This window comes from Rhinoraja longicauda, chromosome 3, assembly GCF_053455715.1.
Source record: "Rhinoraja longicauda isolate Sanriku21f chromosome 3, sRhiLon1.1, whole genome shotgun sequence".
NCBI classification, from domain to species: domain Eukaryota; kingdom Metazoa; phylum Chordata; class Chondrichthyes; order Rajiformes; family Arhynchobatidae; genus Rhinoraja; species Rhinoraja longicauda.
The window spans coordinates 60,670,110-60,687,437 of NC_135955.1; the positions used below are offsets into that span (position 1 = coordinate 60,670,110).

The 17,328-nt window shown below is 46.5% G+C and overlaps 1 protein-coding gene across 3 annotated transcripts in view; it reads left to right on the plus strand.

The window, feature by feature from the left end:
- The window catches only part of LOC144592039 (nicotinamide riboside kinase 1-like), a 36,170-nt gene extending 26,115 nt beyond the window's left edge, over positions 1 to 10,055 (plus strand). For 2 of the 3 annotated variants that reach the window (XM_078396259.1, XM_078396258.1), the window contains 2 exons: positions 892 to 998; positions 1,119 to 1,644. In XM_078396259.1, coding sequence (XP_078252385.1) covers positions 892 to 998; positions 1,119 to 1,240 — 229 coding nt within the window. In that variant the 3' untranslated portion in view covers positions 1,241 to 1,644. Of the gene's footprint in view, positions 1 to 891; positions 999 to 1,118; positions 1,645 to 9,243 lie in introns of those variants that run through there. The other variant, XM_078396260.1, reaches the window with a different exon arrangement.
- Positions 10,056 to 17,328: the final 7,273 nt, after the last annotated feature.

The window sequence follows — 17,328 nt, forward strand, 5'->3', positions numbered from 1 at the left end:
GCGATGAGGCTGCAGGGTAACTTGAATAGGTTGGGTGAGTGGGCAAATGCAAGGCAGATGTAGTATAATGTGGATAAATGTGAGGTTATCCACTTTGGTGGCAAGAACAAAAAGGCAGATTATTATCTGAATGGTGTTAGATTAGGAAAAGGGGGGTTGCATCGAGACCTGGGTGTCCTTGTACATCAGTCACTGAAAGTGAGCATGTGGGTAAAGCAGGCAGTGAAGAAAGCAAATTGCATGTTGGCCTTCATAGCGAGAGGATTTGAATATATGAGCAAGAAGGTCCTACTGCAGTTGTATAGGGCCCTGGTGAGACCACACCTGGAGTAATGTGTGCAATTTTGGTCTCCTAATTTGAGGAAGGACATTCTTGCTATTGAAGGAGTGCAGCGTAGGTTCACGAGGTTAATTCCCGGGATGGCGGGAATGACATATGATGAAAGAATGGATCGACTGGGCTTGTATTCACTGGAATTTAGAAGGATGAGTGGAAACCTTATAGAAACATTTAAAATTCTTAAGGGATTGGACAGGCTAGATGCAGAAAAAATATTCCCGATATTGGGGGAGTCCAGAACCTGGGGTCACAGTTTAAGAATAAGGGGTAGACCATTTAGGATTGAGATGATGAAAAAACTTTTCACCCAGAGAGTTGTGAATCTGCAGAATTCTCTGCCACAGAAGGCACTGGAGGCCAATTCACTGGATGCTTTCAAGAGAAAGCTAGATAAAGCTCTTAAAGACAGCGGAGTCGGGAGGTATGGGGAGAGGGCAGGAACGGGGTACTGATTGTGAATGACCAGCCATGATCATATTGAATGGTGGTGCTGGCTCGAAGGGCGGAATGACCTACTCCTTGACCTATTTTCTATGTTTCTATTTATCTAGTTTAAGAACTTATGAACCACCAGACCCACCTGGATATTTTGATGGACATGTGTGGCCAATGTACCTCAAAAACAAAAAAGAAATGGAAGAGATAGCAGACAATATAAGTAAGCATTGATTATTTTTGTTTATAATTGTTTATTTACCTAATCATGATTGTTAGAATGCTGTTAATTATAATTTTTAAAGGCAGAATGTATGAAAATGTATGTGTTCTTTCCCCTCAGTTTACTTGGATGGAACAAAATCCCCAGAAGAACTGTTTACTCAAGTGTATGAAGATATTTTAAGGGAAGTTCAGAAACTCAAGGTGTGTTTTTTCTCTCATGGCTCATGTCTCTTTAAATGAAGATTCAACACTAATTACTCTCAGTCCACTACATTCAGTTTAAAAATAACTTTGATGAGTAATATTGTACATGGTTTGTTGGTTTGAATTCAAGTATTAAAAAAAATATGGGTAAAACTCTATTAAAATACATTCATTGCGATTGTGTGGTCTGGAGCATGTCATAGAGACATGTTCTTCCATGTCACCAAGATGCCCAAATGTCTCATTTGCCAGCATTTGGTCCATGTGCTTCTAAATCTTTATTATTCGTGTACCTTCTCAAATGTCTTTTAAATGTTGTTATCGTATCTGTCTCAAATGTCCATTTGGAAAGGGAAGGGCTGATTAAGGATATTTATGTCAGGGGAATGCTCACTAATTTGATTGAGATTTTTGAGGAGGTTACTGAGAAGATTGATGAAGGTAGGGCAATAGGCATTGTCTATGTGGACTTTATTAGGCCATTCACTTATGAAAATCCTAAAAGATCACAAAATAGGCTGATTCGGAAGGTTAAGACACATGAGATCCCAAGGTGAGGTAGCTAATTAGATCAAACATTGGATTGGTGGTTAGATGCAGAGGGTGGTGATGGAAAAATACTTTTCTGATTGGAATTTCGTGACCAGTGGCATGCTGCTTGTGAGGTATATCAACAATGTAGGAGGTATAAGAAAATAACTGCAGATGCTGGTACAAATCGATTTATTCACAAAATGCTGGAGTAACTTAGCGGGTCAGGCAGCATCTCGGGAGAGAAGGAATGGGTGACGTTTCGGGTCGAGACCCTTCTTCAGACTGATGTCAGGGGGGCGAGACAGGAAGATAGGGGGAGATCTGGGAAGGAGGAGGGGACGGGAGGGACAGAGGAACTATCTAAAGTTGGAGAAGTCGACGTTCATACCACTGGGCTGCAAACTGCCCAGGCGAAATATGAGGTGCTGTTCCTCCAACTTCCGGTGGGCCTCATTATGGCACTGGAGGAGGCCCATGACAGAAAGGTCAGACTGGGAATGGGAGGGGGAGTTGAAGTGCTCGGCCACCGGGAGATCAGTTTTGTTAATGCGGACCGAGCGCAGGTGTTGAGCGAAGCGATCGCCGAGCCTGCGCTTGGTTTCGCCGATGTAAAGAAGTTGACATCTAGAGCAGCGGATGCAATAGATGAGGTTGGAGGAGGTGCAGGTGAACCTTTGTCTCACCCGGAAAGACTGTTTGGGTCCTTGGATGGAGTTGAGGGGGGAGGTAAAGGGACAGGTGTTGCATCTCTTGCAGTTGCAGGGGAAAGTGCCCGGGGTTGGGGTGGTTTGGGTAGGAAGGGACGAGTGGACCAGGGAGTTACGGAGGGAACGGTCTCTGTGGAACGCAGAGAGGGGAGGGGAGGGGATGGGAAGATATGGCCAGTGGTGGGGTCCCGTTGTAGGTGACGGAAATGTTGGTGGATGATATGTTGGATCCGTTGGCTGGTGGGGTGGAAGGTGAGAACGAGGGGGATTCTGTCCTTGTTGCGAGTGGGGGGAGGGGGAGCAAGAGCGGAGGTGCGGGATGTAGAAGAGACCCTAGTGAGAGCCTCATCTATAATGGAGGAGGGAAAGCCCCATTTCCTGAAGAACGAGGACATCTCGGAAGCCCTAGTGTGAAACACCTCATCCCGGGCACAGATGCGGCGTAGACGGAGGAATTGGGAGTAGGGGATAGACTTTTTGCAGGGGACCGAAGTGTAGTCCAGATAGCTATGCGAGTCAATGGGTTTATAGTAGATGTCCGTCACTAGTCTGTCTCCTGTGATGGAGATGGTGAGGTCCAGAAACGGGAGGGAGATGTCGGAGATAGTCCAGGTATATTTAAGGGCAGGATGGAAATTGGAGGTGAAGTGTATGAAGTCAGTGAGTTCTGCATGGGTGCAAGAGGTAGCACCAATGCCGTCATCGATGTAGCGGAGGTAGAGTTCGGGGATGGGGCCAGTGTACGTCTGGAACAGGGATTGTTCGACGTACCCGACAAAGAGGCAGGCGTAGCTAGGGCCCATGCGAGTGCCCATAGCTACGCCTCTGGTTTGGAGGAAGTGGGAGGAGTCAAAGGAGAAGTTGTTGAGGGTAAGAACCAGCTCTGCTAGGCGGAGGAGAGTGTTGGTCGATGGGGATTGGCTGGTTCTACGGTCGAGGAAGAAACGGAGGGCTTCGAGACCATCTTTGTGGGGGATGGAAGTGTAGAGTGACTCGACATCCATGGTGAAGATGAGGGATGAGGGAGTGGGGGCCTGGGAACCGGAAGTTATCGAGGAGATGGAGAGCGTGTGAGGTGTCTTGGCGTAGGTGGGGAGGGATTTAACCAGGGGGGATAGGATGGAGTCGAGGAAGGTAGAGATAAGTTCGGTGGGGCATGAGCAGGCAGAGACAATGGGTCTGCCGGGACAGTTCTGTTTGTGGATATTGGGTAGGAGGTAGAATCGGGCCGTGCGGGGCTGGGGAACTATGAGATTGGAGGCACTGGGGGGTAGATCGTCGGAGATGATGAGGTCCGTGATGGTGCTGCTGATAAAGGTCTGGTGTTTGTCGGTGGGGTCATGGTCCAGGGATAGGTAGGAAGAGGTGTCTGATAGTTGTCGTCTGGCCTCGGTCCGGTAGAGGTCAGCACGCCAGACTACCACAGCCCCTCCCTTGTCAGCGGGTTTAATGATTAAGGAGGTATGATTAGTAGGTTTACAGATTACATGAAAATTGGTGGTGTTGTAGATAGCAAGGAAGGTTATCTCAGGCTACAGCATCTTATAGATAAATGGAAATTAATCTATAGGAAAGTTGGATCAAATGGAAGAGTGGGAAGACAGAGGATTGGGACTCTTTTAAAGAGCAACAAAAGTTAACTAAAAAGGCAATACGGGGAGAAAAGATGAGGTACGAGGGTAAACTAGCCAATAATATAAAGGAGGATAGCAAAAGTTTTTTTAGGTACGTGAAGAGGAAAAAAATAGTCAAGGCAAATGTGGGTCCCTTGAAGACAGAAGCAGGGGAATTTATTATGGGGAACAAAGAAATGGCAGACGAGTTAAACCGTTACTTTGGATCTGTCTTCACTGAGGAAGATACACACAATCTCCCAAATGTTCTAGGGGCCGGAGAACCTAGGGTGATGGAGGAACTGTAGGAAATCCACATTAGGCAGGAAATGGTTTTGGGTAGACTGATGGGACTGAAGGCTGATAAATCCCCAGGGCCTGATGGTCTGCATCCCAGGGTACTTAAGGAGGTGGCTCTAGAAATAGTGGAAGCATTGGAGATCATTTTTCAATGTTCTATAGATTCAGGATCAGTTCCTGTGGATTGGAGGATAGCAAATGTTATCCCACTTTTTAAGAAAGGAGGGAGAGAGAAAACGGGTAATTATAGACCAGTTAGTCTGCCATCAGTGGTGGGGAAGATGCTGGAGTCAATTATAAAAGACGAAATTGCTGAGCATTTGGATAGCAGTAACAGGATCATTCCGAGTCAGCATGGATTTACGAAGGGGAAATCATGCTTGACAAATCTACTGGAATTTTTTGAGGATGTAACTAGGAAAATTGACAGGGGAGAGTCGGTGGATGTGGTGTACCTCGACTTTCAGAAAGCCTTCGACAAGGTCCCACATAGGAGATTAGTGGGCAAAATTAGAGCACATGGTATTGGAGGTAGGGTACTGACATGGATAGAAAATTGGTTGACAGACAGAAAGCAAAGAGTGGGGATAAATGGGTCCCTTTCGGAATGGCAGGCAGTGACCAGTGGGGTACCGCAAGGTTCGGTGCTGGGACCCCAGCTATTTACGATATACATTAATGACTTAGATGAAGGGATTAAAAGTACCATTAGCAAATTTGCAGATGATACTAAGCTGGGGGGTAGTGTGAATTGTGAGGAAGATGCAATAAGGCTGCAGGATGACTTGGACAGGTTGTGTGAGTGGGCGGATACATGACAGATGCAGTTTAATGTAGATAAGTGTGAGGTTATTCACTTTGGAAGTAAGACTAGAAAGGCAGATTATTATCTGAATGGTGTCAAGTTAGGAAGAGGGGATGTTCAACGAGATCTGGGTGTCCTAGTGCATCAGTCACTGAAAGGAAGCATGCAGGTACAGCAGGCAGTGAAGAAAGCCAATGGAATGTTGGCCTTCATAACAAGAGGAGTTGAGTATAGGAGCAAAGAGGTCCTTCTACAGTTGTACCGGGCCCTGGTGAGACTGCACCTGGAGTACTGTGTGCAGTTCTGGTCTCCAAATTTGAGGAAGGATATTCTTGCTATTGAGGGCGTGCAGCGTAGGTTCACTAGGTGAAATTCCCGGAATGGCGGGACTGTCGTATGTTGAAAGGCTGGAGCAATTAGGCTTGTATACACTGGAATTTAGAAGGATGAGGGGGGATCTTATTGAAACATATAAGATAATTAGGGGATTGGACACATTAGAGGTAGGAAACATGTTCCCAATGTTGGGGGAGTCCAGAACAAGGGGCCACAGTTTAAGAATAAGGGGTAGGCCATTTAGAACGGAGATGAGGAAGAACTTTTTCAGTCAGAGAGTGGTGAAGGTGTGGAATTCTCTGCCTCAGAGGGCAGTGGAGGCCAGTTCGTTGGATGCTTTCAAGAGAGAGCTGGATAGAGCTCTTAAGGATAGCGGAGTGAGGGGTTATGGGGAGAAGGCAGGAACGGGGTACTGATTGAGAATGATCAGCCATGATCACATTGAATGGCGGTGCTGGCTCGAAGGGCCGAATGGCCTACTCCTGCACCTATTGTCTATTGTCTATTGAAAGTTGGGCAGATGGTATTTAATCCCGATAATTGCAAGGTGATGCACTTTTGGAAGTTAAGTAGGGATAAAACATATGCATTAAAAGGTAGGACGCCAAGAAATGATGCTGAACAGAGGGATTTTGTGGTTGAAGTCCATAATTCCCTGAAAGTGGCAACACCGGTAGATATGGTGGTGAGGAAGACATACTCATGGTTAGACTGTACTTGGGATAATGTGTGTACTTCTGATTAGAACACTGAGGAAAGATGTGGTTGTGTTGGTAGAATTTAGAGGAGATTCACCAAGGAATTGCCTGAGTTGGAAGACTTTAGTTATGAGGAGAAGTTGGATAAGTTGTTTTCCCTGGAGTGAAGGAGGTTGAGATGTGACCTGAAAGAGGTATGTAATATTAAAAGGAGTAGACAGTCAGAATCATTTTCCCATGGCATAGGTATCAAAAACAAGAGGGCAGATATTTAAGATGAGTGGAAGAAGTTTTAAAGGGGTTTGAAGGAAATGGTTTTTACATAGTGAATGGTTGATATCGGAAACTTGCTGCCAGGAGGTAGCGAAATCGGACACAATCATTGAAGTGACGTTTTCAGCCACCTGATAGGACAAGTCATAGAAAGATATGCACCTATTTTGGGCACATGCGACTAGTGTGGATTGGCACAAAGTTTGGCATGGACGTGACGGTCCGAAGGCCCTATTTCTGTGCTGCACTCTATGATTCAATTGGAAGCTTGCAGATGATACAAAAGTTGGCGGTATTGCAGATAGTGAAGATGGTTGTGAAAAATTGCAGCAGAATCTTGATCAGTTAGGGTGAGGAATGGTTGATGGAATTTAATACAGAGAAATGTGAGGCATTTTGGAAAATCTAACATAGGCAGGACCTACGTGGAAGGGCTCTGGGGAATGTTATTGTGCAGAGGGACCAAGGAGTACAGGTATGCAAGTACATAGTTCCTTGAAGGTGGCGTCGCAGGTAGATAGGGTGGTCAAAAATGCTTTTGGCACGTTGGCCTTCATCAGTCAGAGTATTGAGTATAGAAGTTGGAAGGTCATGTTGCAGTTATATAAGAGGTTGGTGAGGCCGCATTTAGAGTATTGTGTTTAGTTCTGGGCACCATGTTATAGGAAAGATGTTGTCAAGCTGGAAAGGGTACAGAGAAGATTTACGAGGTTGTTGCTTGGGACTCAAGGGTTCTGAGCAATAGGGAAAGGTTGAGTAGGCTGGGACTATTCCTTGGAGCGCAGGAGGATGAGGGGTGATCATATAGAGGTGTATAAAATCATGAGAGGAATAGATCGGGTAGATGCACAGAGTTTCTTGCCCAGAGTAGGGGAGAACCAGAGGACATACATTTAAAGTGAAGTGGAAAAGATTTAATAGGAATCTGAGGGGCAACTATTTCGCACACAGGCTGGTGGGTATATGGAACAAGCTGCCAGAGGTGGGAGTTGAGGCGGGGATAATCACAACATTTAAGAAACAGTTAGACAGATACATGGATATGACAGGTTTGGGGGATATGGGCCAAATGCGGGAGGTGGGGCAAGTGTAGTAGGGGCATGTTGACCGATGTGGGCAAGTTGGGCCGAAGGGCCTGTTTCCACGCTGTGTGACTCTCTGGCACATAATAGATGTTTCTAAAGTTAAATCCCATGGCAACAATGGAACAGTTGTAATCTAGATGCAAAAATAGCTAGGTGGAAAACAGAATGGTTGTGAACATTTATTTTACCCACTAGAGGGAAGTATACATGGAATGGAATTAGGATACCATTACCTTTAGAATTTATTTTTACATTTGGTGTGCAGAACACAATGTGAACATTTGCAAGTGACATAAAACTCGAAAGTATGGCAAAAAATGAGAAAATAATAATTTCCGAGTGATCAAACTAAGCAAATGCATACAATTTAATTTGGGAACAAGGGGAGACAATGCAAGCAAAAATTGTACCATTTTAAAGAGGATTCAGCAAAAGAGAGACCAGCAACTTTGTTATGACAGCCACTAAGACGCATGGGGTCCCTAGGTTGAAACAAAAGGAAAATAGTAATAGCAATGAACTTGCGCATAAGCTATTAGTTTTTCTGGAGTGTGTAGAAAGGTACTGCAGGTGTTGGTTTATACCAAAGATAGACACAACGTGCTGGAGTAACTCAGCGGGTCAGGCAGCATTTCTGGAGAAAAGGGATGGGTGACGTTTCGGGTCGGGACCCTTTTACCAACTGGTATTGTGTTAATTTCTGACTGCCACACTTAAGGAAAGATATCAAGACCTCGGAGAGCAAACTGGTGATACGAGTTGTGTAGGATGTGGAGTGATTTAGATCTTAGGGAACAGGAAGTTAGGGGAAGATTTAACAATATTTTATAAACTATGATGGTTTTTGGTGGAGTAATAAGAAACTATGTTCAATAGCTGTAAATAGATAGACTCAAATAGCTGTAAGACAGGTAACTGGTGAAACATATTTAATTGGCAGAGGAACAAAACTGAAATTAGTTTATTTTTCCATACTTAACCACATTGTTTGAAGTGGTGATGAAAGAAAATTCAACAGAAACCTTTACAGGGAATTAATTACATAAATATTTGAAATTTTGTTTTAGTCATTTGCACTAATTAGATCATTCTTTGAAAGAACTAGGGCAGCCATTTTTGCACAGTTATCTGTGCATCCCTAAATCAAAAAATAAATGGATATGCCATTCTCAATCTTCTGTTTTCATTGTAAAATGTGACCTTCTTTTCTACCAACTGGACTTGGGAAGGACTATGCGGTTTTTAAAATATCACATCGTATGTTATGGCATGGTATTTTTTAAATGATATAACACAATCACCTTTCATGTGAATATTCCCACCAATTTTGTTACTAAACAATATTTTGGTATTTTTTACATTAATAAAGCATCTCATTGCACTGATCAAAAGTATAAATTTACTTAACCAGCTTGTCTTGTATGTATTCCATTTGATGTAATAGGTTCATAAGTTCTAAGAGCAGAATTAGGCCCTTTTGGCACATCAAGAACACTCCGCCATTCAATCACGGCTTATCTAGCTTTCCCTCTCAACCCCATTCTCCTGCTTTCTCCCCATAACCCCTGACACCCTCACCCTTACTATTCAAGAAAAAATACAATAGAAACTTGCTGTTCTGTAAATGTCACATTTCTCTGCTATGGTTAATAGAATATGAATAATTGTATGTAATGGTTGTCTCTTAGACAGCTGCTGACTAATGTTGCTGATAATTCAAGTGAACAAAGGCTTACAGCACTGAGCTCGCTTTACCTGAAGAAAATCATGTGGAAATCTAGAGACGCCATTGGAATGCACATAACCAAAGCTTGGAAGCAATCTAATCATTGATAAACTTTCCTACAGAGACTGCTTATCCCCAAAAGTTTGATTTCTACCTTAACATCTTTCAAATAATGCTTTATTTTATTATTGTGTCAGTATGAATCATGGCAATTCCCTATCTTTATTTCTTTTAACCTTCATCTACCAATTTATATTGTATCAAGCTGTGCATTCAATGCCCAGCAAATTATGATTATGATGTGATGGACTGGATTATAATGTGATGTTTCCTCCTTCAGTCCTTACCTCAGAATGTCAGGTAGGTTTACCAGTTAAATAACGAGAAGGCCCGCTATGATCTCTGCAAAGACATAAAGGATTCCAAGAGACAATACCGGGACAAACTGAAGTCACACGGAGAATATGGCATGGTCTGAATAAGATAACTGGCTGCAAAGCAAGGTCAAGCAACATCATTGGTGTTAATGCGACCCCACCTGATGAATTGAATACTTTTTATGCTCACTTTGAGCAGAAGGTCAACAGGGTGGTGACACCTAGCCCTTTAGACTCAAACTAGACCAAAGGGACCCGTTGGGCCCAAACCTCTCCTGCATTGGTTCAGCACCCTCTCCTCCCGCCCCTCCCCTCCCTCTCCCCAGCTCCCCCCCTCCTCCCTTCCCCCTTCCCCCCCTCCTCCCTTCCCCCCTCCCTCTTCTCCAACCCCCCAGCTCCCTCCCACCCCCCAGCTCCCTCCCCCCCGCCACTCCATCCCCCTCAACACCCCTTATCCTCCCTCTACCCCCCTCCCTCCCCCTCCCTCGAAGATAGATTTAAACTTTAAAATGTGAATAACTGTAAAAATACAACACCGATTTCAATGAAACTTCTTCCATTAGTACCAAAGGGACGACGATGAGTAAGGTGGGCCAAAAATTGTTGTGCTATTGTGCACCGTTTTGGCTCTAGTTCAGGAACAAACGAATAAACAAACGAGAGTTTTAGTATACAGAATGTGCCTCTTCCCTGAGTTACTATTGCAGAGGTTATGTCAGCAAGCAACTGGCCCTAGTTAAGCAACAGGCCCAGTTGGAGTTCCTGGCCGTGTCATTAGTAGCTGAGCGGACCATCTAGCGGGAGTGTTAACGGACAGCTTTAATCTCTCCTCTGTTCTGAGGTACCCACTTGCTTCAAGAAGACCACCATAATGCCGGTGCTGAATAAAAGCAAGACCTCATTATACCTAAACGACTACAGTCCAGTTGCCTTGACATCCACCATCATGAAATGTTTTGAGAGGCTAGTTATGGAACGCATTAAATCCATTCTACCAAGCGACCTTGATCCACTGCAGTTCACCTACCGCCACAACAATGCCTTGGCCTACACTCATTGCAGGAACACTTGGATAAGAGAGACACCTACGTCAGGTTCCCATTCATAGACTACACCTCTGCCTTTAACACCATTATACCATCCAAGCTTTTCACCAAACTCACGAGACTTGGAGTCAGAACTCATCCCTGCAACTGGATCCTCGACTTCCTGACCAACAGACCCCAATCAGTGAGGATAGGGGACAAATCATCTTCTACGATAATTCTCAACACTGGTGCTCTGCAAGGTTCTCAGTCCCCTTGTTTACTCCTTGTACACCCACGAATGTGCCTCCCATGTACAAATCTAACTCGGTTTACAAATTTGTAGATGACACCACCATTGTGGGCAGGATATCAAATAATGATGAGACGAAGTACCGGAAGGAGATTGAGAACCTCGTGTTCTGATGCAAGACAACAACCTTTCTCTCAAAGTCAGCAAGACAAAGTAGATAGTGATTGACTTCAGGAAGCGAAGTTGTACACATACCCCAGTTTGCATTGACGGTGCCGAAATAGAGATGGTTGAAAACTTAAATTCCTAGGAGCAAATATCACCAACAACTTCTGGACCACCCATATGGAAGCGACAACCACAAAAGTACAACAACGCCTCTACTTCCTTAGAAGGCTTAGGATGTTTGGCATGACCCCAACAACTCTCACCAACATGCAGATATGCTGTAAAAAGCATTTTATCGGGATGCATTATAGCTTCGTTTGGGAACAGCTCCGTCCAAGACCGCAGAAATTGCAGAAAATTATGGACGCAGCCCAGACCCTCACACAAACCAACCTCCCTTCCATTGACTCAATTTACATCTCGCGTTACCTTATATCTCGCGTCGGAGTTTACTGGCTTTATCTTGCACTAAACGTTATTCCCTTATCGACTATTTGTACACTGTGAATGGTTCGATTGTAATCGAAGATGGCGCGGTCCAGTCCAGTCGCCGTCGTAGTAGCTCTGCGGGAACTGTGCGTTTTAAACTGGTATGTTTACTTTAAAATTATCCCTAAGTGCTCTAGCGTGTGCTAGCACTTAGCATTAACCAATGTACGACCGGGAAACACTCGTAAAATTAAACTCGAGCGCTACCGGAGCACTATTAAACAGAAAACTACTCACCGATATACCGATAGAGATCATCAAAGGAGCGCACCGGGGCAGCAGCAGTGGGAGCGCAGGTCAGTGGGAAAGTCGGAAAAAACACCGAGGGAAGCGAGGGGGGATTCGGAACAGGCTGAGAACCCAAGCCTTACGTCCACCTCTGCCCAGCATACTTCTGGCCAACGTCCAGTCCCTGGAGAACAAGCTGGATGACCTGAGGGCAAGGATCAGATTCCAGAGGGACATAAAGAACTGTAACATCCTTTGTCTGACTGAAACATGGCTGACCCCGCTGGTGCCTGACCAGGTGATCTGCCCATCCGAGTCCTTCACTGTTTTCCGGGCAGACAGAACGGAAGAATCCGGGAAATCCAAGGGCGGAGGAGTCTGCTTCTTGACCAATAATAACTGGTGTAATCCTGGAAATTTTAAGACGCTTTCTCGTTCCTGCTCGCCGGACCTGGAACATCTAACTATCTCATGCCGACCATTCTACCTACCGCGGGAGTTCAGCTCGGTGATCATCACAGCCGTCTATATCCCACCGCATGCGGACACCGACGTGGCACTGTCCACCCTACACGATGTGTTGTGTCAACACCAAAACAAGAACCCTGATGCGGCTGTGCTGGTGGCTGGAGACTTCAATAGGGGAAATCTCAAAAAGGCCATGCCCAACTTCTACCAACACGTCACGTGTGTCACCAGGGGGGAAAGAACTTTGGACCACTGCTACACGCCGTTCAGGAAAGGCTACAAGGCCGTTTCTCTCCCTCCTTTTGGGAAATCTGACCACGCTGCCATTTTCCTGCTGCCGGAGTACAAACAACGGATAGTACGGGAAGCGACAGTGACGAGGGACGTAAAGCGGTGGGCTGACCATTCAGAGGCCATGCTGCAAGATGCACTGAGCGAAGTCGACTGGAACATGTTCCAAGCCAGTTCCAGAGACGAAAATGAGTTTGCGGAAGCGGTTACGGACTTCATTGCCACAATAGCCGATACCATCATCCCCACGGTAAGGGTCAGTATCTTCCCTAACCAAAAACCCTGGGTGGACAGGTCTATTCGCGTGGCCTGGCATCCGGCAACATGGACGACTACAAGGGAGAGTCCTACCGACTGCGAAGGGCAGTGAAGGATGCAAAAAGGAGGTACCGGGACAAGATGGAGTCACAGATGGAGCAGCAGGACACCAGGCGCCTTTGGCAGGGGCTACGGACTATAACTAGCTACAGGTCCAGCACCCCCTCAACCGGAAGTGCCGGCTCCTCCTTAGCTGATGATCTGAACTCTTTTTATGCACGGTTTGAGACGGGTAACACCACAGCACCAAAGGGGCGCTGGCTAGCGAGGCTGGAGGGGGATCCACCGCCGGGGATGTGCACACATTCTCGGTGTCCGAGCATGAGGTGAGGTGGGCTCTGACGCGTGTGAACACGAGGAAAGCTGGAGGCCCAGATGGTATATCTGGGCGAGTACTAAAGTCTTGTGCTACTCAGCTTGCTCCAGTGCTCACCACAATATTAAACCTCTCCTTGGCAAAGTCCGTGGTCCCTGCATGCTTCAAAAGATCCATCATTGTACCGGTGCCAAAGAATGCCTCTCCAGCATGTTTAAATGACTACCGACCGGTGGCCCTCACCTCGGTTGTCATGAAATGCTTTGAGAGGCTAGTCAAGAAGCACATCTGCGCCCTCCTTCCTCGCAACATGGACCCACTACAGTTCGCATACCGTCCGAACAGGTCCACGGATGATGCGATCTCCCAGGTTCTACACACCGCTCTCTCTCATCTGGACAGCCAGGGGGGCTATGTGAGGATGCTGTTCATTGACTTTAGTTCAGCATTCAACACAATAGTCCCCAGCAGACTGGTTGTGAAGCTGCTGGAACTGGGGCTTAGCACCCCTCTGTGTGCCTGGGTCCTGGACTTTCTCACTGCCAGGCCCCAAGTGGTCAGGATGGGGGAACACACATCTAGCTCCCTCACCCTGAACATAGGATCCCCCCAGGGCTGCGTCCTTAGCCCCCTACTGTACTCCCTGTGCACACATGACTGTGGGGCCAGGTTCAGCTCAAACTCCATCATCAAGTTTGCTGATGACACTGTGGTGGTGGGCCGGATCTCCAACAACGATGAGAAGGCCTACCGGGAGGAGGTGGCTGATCTGGCACCCTGGTGTCAGGACAATAGCCTCCTCTTGAATGTCACTAAAACAAAGGAGCTGATTGTGGACTTCAGAAGGGCTAAATATCCAAGGACGTACACGCCACTGGAGATAAATGGGTCTATTGTGGATAGGGTGAGCAGTTTTAAATACTTGGGAGTCCGCATCGCAGAGGATCTGACGTGGGCAACGCACATTGCCGCACTGGTGGGTAAGGCTAAGCAGCGCCTTTACCACCTTAGACAACTGAGGAAATTCAGAGTGTCTCTGAGGATCCTTCATTGCTTCTACTCTGGGGCTGTAGAGAGCATCCTGTCCGGCAACATTACAGTCTGGTTTGGGAACAGCTTTGCCCAGGACAGGATGGCCCTGCAGATAGTAGTGCATTCGGCAGAGCGCACCATGGGAACTACACTCGTTCCCCTGCAGGACCTATACATCAGGAGGTGCAGATCCAGAGCAAGCAAGATCATGAGGGACCCCTGCCACCCCAGTAACGGACTGTTCCAGATGCTACGATCAGGCAAACGCCTCCGCTGTCACGCTGTGAAAACGGAGAGGATGAGACGGAGCTTCTTCCCACAGGCCATCAGGACTGTCAACTTTTATAACCCCAGAGACGAAATTTTTGTCGACACTAATAGTAACTTATTAACTTTATTTATATGCTGTAACTGTAATTCTTTTTGTGCACAACCCGCAGGCATTGCCACTTTCATTTCACTGCACATCGTGTATGTGTATGTGACAAATAAATTTGACTTGACTTGACTTGACTTTTTCCGCTGTTAGCATGCAACAAAAACATTTCACTGTACCTCGGTGCACGTGACAATAAACTAACTAAACTAAACAACCTATGTGCTTTATCTTCAGGAGAATTTGGAAAATGTCTGCCTTGGCCCATATCTAAGCTTATCCCATCCATGTACCTGTCTAAATGTTTCGTGAACACTGCAATAGTACCTGCCTCAACTACTTCCTCCGGCATCTCATTCCATACACCCACAACTCTATGTAAAATAAAGTTATCTCTCAGGTTCCTATTAAATCTTTCTCTGCTCACCTTAAACCTCTGACCTCTGGTTCTCGATTCCCCTGCGTTTACAAGATCTATTCCTCTCATGATTTTGTACACCTCTATAAGATCACCCCTCATCCTCCTGCGCTTCAAGGAATAGATAGTAGCCTGCTCAACCTCCCCCATATTCTCGTAAATATTCTCGCCAATATTCTCGTAAATTTTCTCTGCACCCTTTCCAGCTTGACAACATCTTTCCTATAACATGATGCCCACAACTCTAAATGTGGCCTGACCAACTTCTATAACTGCACCATAACCTTCACAACTTCTGTACTCAATACTGTGACTGATGAAGGCCAACGTGCCGAAAACCTTCTTGACCACCCATTATTTGGAGAGGTTGAGAAGGTTAGGACTTTATTCCTTGAGGCGCAGGATGAGGGGTGATCTTATAGAGGTGTAACGTGTGAATAGATTGGGTTAATAAACAGAGTCTTTTGTCCAAAGTAGGGGAATTAAGAACAAAGGGCATAGGTTTAAGAGGAGAGGGGAAGGATGTAATAGGAATCGAATGAGTACCTTTTTTTACCCAAAGGGTGGTGGCGGCACTGCACAGCAGCTGCGGCTCACCTGCAGTCCATTTGTCTTTAGTGTTTTTTGTTGTTTTTTGTCCTAATTGTAGTGTTTAGATGTGATGTAGTGTTTTTTGTGTGTTATGTGTGGGGGGGGGGGGGGGGGAGCTGTAAAACTGTCTCTTCTGAACGGAGACCCAACCTTTTTTCTGGGCCGTGTCTCCGTTCACGCTGCGGCCTACCATCGGCCAAACACCTGGAGCTGGCGGTCTCCAGTTGGGACCACCTGGGCTCTGGTTCGCAGAGCCCGCGGACTGTACTCACCACCTGCGGAGCTGGCTGCCTTCGGAGGCTGTGGTGACGCGGCGATTGCGGCAGTGACTCACCTTCGGAGGCTTCGGCTGCAGGCTGTGTGGATATCGGAAGCTCGCAGGCCCCTGGGTGGGGGCCGACCTCGGGAGCTTCGGCAGCGGCAGTGCGGGGCTTAGGTCGGTCTGCTGCGGCTCTTTCACCATCCAGCACGGCCGGAAATAGGCCGCGGGATTTTTTCCGCCCGGCGTGAGCTTCATTGTTGGGAGCCCCAACTGCCCCGATGTGCAGCGGCAGCGTCTTCGCCCGCCCCGAATCGTGGGGCTTGGGTTGGACCACTGCGGCTGTTTCACCGTCCAGCACGGCCGTAAATAAGCCACGGGATTTTCTCCGCCCGGTGGGGGCTTCAATGTCGGGAGCCCCGGGAGCACCGACCGCCCCGACATGGCAAGTTCAACAGCCTGGCCGCAGGAGAAGACGGCAGGGGAAGAGAAAAGACATTCTGGCCTTCCATCACAGTGAGGAGGTGACTGGAGGAGACTCACTATGATGGATGTTTCTTTTTTTTGTTTTGTGTTGGTTTGTGATTGTGTGTGTTATTGCTTATTTGTATTGCTCGTATTGTTGGACTGTGGGTAAAGGAATTTCGTCCAAAAGACTTGTTTTTTTGGATGAAAATAAAGGTTGTTCTGATTCTGATATAGAACGAGCTGCCAGAGGAGGTAGTTGAGGCAGGTACAATCATAACATTTAAGAGACACTTGGACAGGTAAATGGATAATATAGGTTTAGAGGGTTATGGGCCAAGCATGGGCAGGTGCCCATGGGATTCTGGCAAGAAGGCTTTCCATTGTCCGCTGGAAGACTGAGGGCACAGTGGAAATGCCAAACGAAAGTCGCATATAGCAAAACAACACACAGTGGACGTTGATCATGACAAGTTTGTGAGATTTGGGCAACAAAACCAACTACTAATAAGCGTGTGACAGGTCAAGTGTGGTGAATTGCTTCCCATTCATTAGCTTTGTGACTAAGTCGTCTATTCGCGTAATCGAGTAGGTGTCGGAAAGAGCCATGGTATTCACCGTCATCCTTTAATCCGTGCACATTTTTATGCTACCATCAGACGTGACAATGGAGATAATAGTACTGAATAGTCTCAGGAATGCCACCTGGTAGGCGATCAAACAATCTCTAGGATCAATCGACACTGGACAAGCTTTTGGAAGCTTTCATGAAATTCCACAATGCATCCTAGTCGATGTCAAGTTCAATCTCAACGCCCTTGGGAGAACTGTTCCGGTTTGAACTGATCCGCGTACTCAGTGATGCCATTTTGCACATGATCATTATCGCTCAGTTTGTATGCGTCCTGCCAGTTGAGCTTAAAATATCAGCCGTTTGTGACCAAGTATGTTCAGCCCTGCCCTTTTCGCCACC